This window comes from Ceratotherium simum, chromosome 2 (assembly GCF_057802395.1).
Source record: "Ceratotherium simum simum isolate JZ-2026a chromosome 2, ASM5780239v1, whole genome shotgun sequence".
NCBI classification, from domain to species: Eukaryota; Metazoa; Chordata; class Mammalia; order Perissodactyla; family Rhinocerotidae; genus Ceratotherium; species Ceratotherium simum.
The window spans coordinates 77,000,100-77,006,099 of record NC_141901.1 but is presented as its reverse complement, the minus strand read 5'-3'; the positions used below and the strand labels follow the sequence as shown (position 1 = coordinate 77,006,099).

Below are 6,000 nucleotides of genomic sequence, written 5' to 3'. Positions count from 1 at the left end.
GTGCTGCATTATGCAGGGCCTTGTACTATCAAAATGATGGCCCTTGCCATTACTCGGGATGACCAAAAGTAGACTACAGACTATTTGGCCAGGACTTCTCATAGTATTTTATTTTGATTAACCAAATTGCCCAGGGTTTATTCATTCTCTTGCTGACTTTAAAAAGATACTTAATTTTAAATATGACATGACACAAGATGCTAGTAAAGATTAAAAATTGATCTCTATTAAAAATAAATATTCTATAAATATTTTCTGGTAGAGTTGTTTTTAAAGACTTCCAAATATCCTTGATTAAGATGGTTTAATTCAAAATCAAAAATTAAGAAAGTTTCCAGATTATAAGAATTTATCCTGAGATTGAGTTGACATAATACGATAGTAGAACAATTTGATAAGTTAGTAAGAGATTTAAATGACCTAAAGTCATTAGGATGAATGTTGTTCTTAGTAAACCATCTTACATGAAGAAGTCACTTGTATCAAATAGAAGGTTAAGCAAAGAAAAAATTATCATTTTTAATAACTCATAGAAATTATATATTTTAAGAGATATTCCTTACATAAGATATCAAGAAAAATGTGCTCACAAATGAAAGCACTTTGAAAATAAGAAACTGCTAGACAAATATAAAGCAATATCACCCACAATAAGAAGTTATAAGAAAAAAAGGCTTATATGAAAATAAAATAATAAAAATGCATTGAGAAATGTCATTTTTAAACATGAAAGGACAAATTAGAAGAATGTCAAATTCAGATAGATTTTTTAAAGCTTTTTATTTATATTTTGGTCTTACAAATGACTGATTTTTAAATTGACTTTTCTGTAAGAATTTAATGCACAAAAATTTGCTAAATATCAGATCCACACAAATCCTCAAAACGGTTTTCTGTGTAGTCCTCATTAATGCAAATCTTCGTGAATGTTTCACTCTTACTGTAGATCTTGAATCTGTTTCACAATAATGAAGCCATAAAGATTTTACGCACTGCATTCATTATAAACTATAACGTTTCTATTAAAAGAAAAGCTGGGTAATACAAAACGATGTGAGAGGATCTGAGGAGCAGGCAATCTGTTGAGGCTTGGTATATTTTCTTTGCTCTGTAGTTTTCTGTCATTACTTTCAAGGAGCACACAGCACACGAGGCATAGCAATCATCTCCCTTATTAACCTCTCTAATTTAAAAATCTGTTGTTCAAAAACTGGACCAATTATCACAAACTATCGTTTGCATAATTAACCACAAGTCTATTACGAACATTTCGTTAGTGGTATCAACAAATGTAGGAGGATGGAAATGCATAAAAAATGGGTTTTCTTAAGCTTGCCAACTCAGATATCATGGGCTGTCTTGCCACTTCAACTTTTAATTAGATGTTATAATGCCCCACAGTAAAAGATTAATCAATGGAAGGAAGCAAAACTAAATTATTTTCTAGGTGCTGTAATATTTCATTTGATACAAAGGTAACAAAAGGATAGGATAAAATTTAAGCAATATTTATATGCGTTCCAACTTTTCACTCAGGAACTCTTCTACACTGTCTGTGTTCCATTTGAGGATGCTTAGTTCTTCAGCAATGTTCCCATTGTCATCCAAAAGCTTTAGTACAGGGTCTGAACCGCGAACATACTACAAAAAAAGAGACATCATCATTACGATCTGCTTAGAAGAGCCTTCTCAGCCTCAACCAAGATCCAAACCAATTCAATACAGTTTAACTAAATTTAATAGTAACAATAAAAAAAAGCTTTCAGACATAACATCACAACAGGTCTTAAAGGAAGTCTTTTCGAAAGAGTTTAACGGGATTTCCTAAAAAATGCGAATTAAAAAAATATTACGTTTTACCTCTAAAGAGAAAAACACCTGTTATCAAGACAGTTTATTTGGGATTTAAGCTTATTATTGAATGTAACAAATATTTATTGTATACATGATACTTTCAAACTCTTAAATGAGTTTAAAATCGAACGGAGGAGGCAGACAAGTTCAAAATAATTAATGAGAGAATGATCGTATAACAGCAATGTTGAAATAGGCCAGTCATGAAAGGACAAATACTGTATGATTTCCATTCATCTAAGGTAGTCAAAATCACAGAAACAGTAAGTAGAAAGGTGGTTGCCATTGGCTGGGGGAAGATGGTATTAGTGTTTAATGGGCACAGTTTCAGTTTTGCAAATTGAAAGAGTTCTAGAGGTCTGCTGCACAACAATGTAAATATCCTTAACACTACTGAACTGTACACTTAAAAATAGTTAAGACAGTAAATTTAACGTTATTTTTTTTTTTTACCACAATTAAAATAAAAAAAGTGGGCAAAATATCTGAACAGATACACCAAAGAAGATACACAGATGGCAAATAAGGCTATGAAAAAATGCTCAGTTCGGGAATTGCAAATCAAAACAACAATGAGATAACACTACACACTTATTTGAATGGCTAAAATCCAAAACACTGACAATACCTAATGCTGGTGAGGATGTGGAGCAACAGGAACTCTCACTCATCTCTAGTGGGACCGGAACATGACACAGCCACTTTGGAAGACAGTTTGGCAGTTTCTTACAAAGCTAAACAGTCTTACTATATGATCCAACAATTGTGCTCCTAGGTAATTACCCAAATAAGTTGAAAACCTATGTCTACACAAAAATTACACAAAAATATGTACAGTAGCTTTACTCAAAATTGCCAAGAAGTGGAAGTGACCAAGATGTCCTTCCATAGGTGAACAGAAAAAAAACCATGGTACAACAGAATATTATTCATATTATTCAGCATTAAAAAGAAATGAGCTATCCAGCTACAGAAAAGATATGGGGCGTAATCCACAAAATGCTTATTGCTAAGTGAAAGAAGCCAATCTGAAAAAGCTACATACCATATGATTCCAACTACATGACATTCTGGAAAAGGCAAAACTACAGAGATAGTAAAAAGATCAGGGGTTGCAGGGGTTTAGGGGCTTGGGGCGGGTGAGGAGAGGAATGACTAGGCAGGACACAGGGGATTTCTAGGGCAGTGAAACTATTCTGTATGATACTGTAATGGTGGATACATGACATTATACATTAGGCAAAACTCCTAGAACTACACAATACAAAGAATAAGCCCTAATGCAAACTATGGAATTTAGTTAATAATAATGTATCCACACTATTGGTTCATCAATTGTAACAAATGTACCACATCAATGCAAGATGTTAATAATAAGGGAAACCGGGGGGGGGGGGGTAGTATACGGGAATACTGTACTTTCAGATCAATTTTTCTGTAAACCCAAAATTGCTTGAAGAAATAAAGTCTCTTAAAAAAAACTGATTATTAGGCTGAAAAGGATCCAGCCTTATCAGAGTCAGTAAAAGAACATTCCAGGCAGAGGGAACAGAAAGTACAAAGTCCCTGAGGTAAGCAAGAGACTGGGCTGTTCAAGGAAGAATGGCCGTAGCATAGTGAGCAAAAGAGAGAGAAGACCGGGACTAGATCATAAAGGCTTTTGTAGGCCATGGTTAGGAGTTTGAATTTTCTTCTATATGAAATAGGAAAATAATAGAGGATTTAAACAGAGCAGTGACATGATTAGATTTAAATGTTTAAAATTCACTCTGGTGATGTAGAATACAGACTAAACACAGAAAGAGTGGAAAAAGGGAGACCAGATATGAGGGCTTGGCAGCAGTCCAGGAAAAGAGGATGGTGCCTGGAGTAGGGGATGATGTAGAGATGGAAAGAAGAGGATGGATTTGGGATATTAAAAAAAACAGAAAAAACCCTGATTATTTATTCAAATATTTATTGTGATTCAAAAAAGAAATAAATTAATGCTGGAAAAAAAGGAATTCCATTAAAATCACTTTACCTTGATTTGCAGTCCTCTGAAGAGTTTGGGTTTATCACTCCTGACAAAAGCTGAAGAGAAGAAAAAGATTCAAATTATTCACTTTCAAATCCAAGCTAGCCACAAAGATCAATACAAAAAGTAGAAATAAACTCAATTAAAAAAAAAAATTAGATCCTATATGGAAAGACTAAGAAAATTCAAACAGAGGGGCTGGCCCCTCACAAAAAAATAAATAACTAAAAAAATAAACTTCCCCTACAAAATTTAGTTTAAAATAAAACTGATTATGTTATTGTGGCTTATTAGAATATCTTTTCTATTAACTTTATCCTCAGGATTTGTCCAAATACTCTGCAGACTCCTAAATCCTCAAACAAAAATGATCTTATGATACCCTGTCACATTTTATACCATCCCTTTGGCAAATGCTATGTGCATACCTGTGCAAAACACCCTTTAACACAGTGTGTTCCCTTCTACAGAAGAAACTTCTCTGGGGAAAAGAACCATTCTTATATATTTTTTGTATCCATAAAAGAGCCTGGCACATTTAATACCTTTATTCATTCAACAGATTTTTAACAGGCTGGAATGAGTGAAAAAATTTAAAAGGAATATTAAGATGAGTAACTAATGACTATTTTCATCAGTTCTTTTCTCTGCTCTCTGCTAAGCACAGATCCATAAGCCTCCTAATTTTGAATGAGGGTATATCTGTTAAATACTCTGGAGTAGCAAATCTCATTTTACAGGCAGTAAATTAATTTTTTAACAGATATTTGAGTACTTATTATATACCCATGGCACTAGGAGAGGCTATATGAGAATATAAGGGACTTGCAAAAAGACCGTATGGTAACTTATTTTCTAGTTTACTTTCTGCTGTTTGAAAAATAGCTCAATGATATCAGTTTTGAGATTCCTAAAGAAATTAATCCAGTTATCTATTTCTAGAAAATGTCCTTATGCCAATTTAAGTATTTGTCAGTTATAAGGGCACTTCTTTAAACAACACTTCAAAGTGATCAAATATACAGAAGTGATTAGAAAACAGATTAAATGTTTAAGCTTTCCCCTCAGGATTCTTATCGGCATGTCATTTGTGCAGCCCCCTAGGAGAGGTGAGACCTAAGTTTTGCTCTACACACTGCTTGGAAAATTGCAGGACTCTTATAATTCAGAGGCTCTTCAGAGTTAACTATAAAGAGTATTAATAAAAAAAATCTATCCTCCTCCTTGTTCCAAAAAGAGGATAAAAGTGAGGATGAGGGGATAAAAGGAAGAATATGTCTTGAGATTAAAGAGAAACGTTTGAATTAAGTTATTTTCAGAATCATAAACAAGTGGAAACATAAATGAAAAAAGAGACAAAATATACTTAGCTAGATCTAATGATATACCTTTGATCACATTACAAGTAGTCATACAATGTACTCCACTGCTTTTAAGATTTGATTATAATGGCTTATGGCAGGTATGATTGAGACCTGTGAACTGTCACATAAAATTACATGGAATGATAATCAGATGTTTTCCCATTGATTGAAAATATATTTGAATCAGAATATAATCTAAAGAAAAATATCATATCATACCCAGAAATAACAATACAAAGAGAACAGCAACAACAACAGAAATGAATTCTCAACTCTACTCAATGAAAGCTACTGGGTATTTAACAGAGTATTTCTCATATAAGAAAATTTACTATCATATACAAACCATCTGGAGTGCAAAATTATAACTCTTTTGGGTCCTCCCAAAAGACAATTTAAAAGCACTTAAAAACATTCAGAGAAGGGCAACTTAAATAATTAAGAGAATCTGGGGAGACTGGAGGTAGAATCATAAAGATAAGACAAATTAAAAAGATTATGACCTCTCAGTTCAGAATAATAAAGTCAGAAAAGGAATGTTTGAAGAATATAAATCCATCAAGGGTATATAACCAATGTAAACAAAGGTTTTTCACCAGATTCCCGTTTGTCAAAAGTGGGGGCACCTCTGAATTAAATTTAGTAAATCCATTCACTCATTCAATAAATATTTGAATTCCTCTTGCAGTGTTAGGTAGATTATGGGTATATTAATGATAAAAAATTTTAAAATTCTGGGCTTTAAGGAGTTCCTAGTTTGGTAGA

At 33.0% G+C, this 6,000-nt stretch overlaps 1 protein-coding gene across 1 annotated transcript in view; it reads right to left on the bottom strand.

Annotated features, from left to right (window-relative positions):
* Positions 1-761: 761 nt before the first annotated feature.
* Positions 762-6,000, bottom strand: part of SELENOF (selenoprotein F) — a 37,840-nt gene continuing 32,601 nt past the window's right edge. The window contains exons 4-5 of the mRNA XM_004442913.3: positions 3,878-3,927; positions 762-1,641 (exon numbers count right to left, since the gene is read on the bottom strand). Coding sequence (XP_004442970.2) covers positions 1,510-1,641; positions 3,878-3,927 — 182 coding nt within the window. The 3' untranslated portion in view covers positions 762-1,509. The remainder of the gene's footprint in view (positions 1,642-3,877; positions 3,928-6,000) is intronic.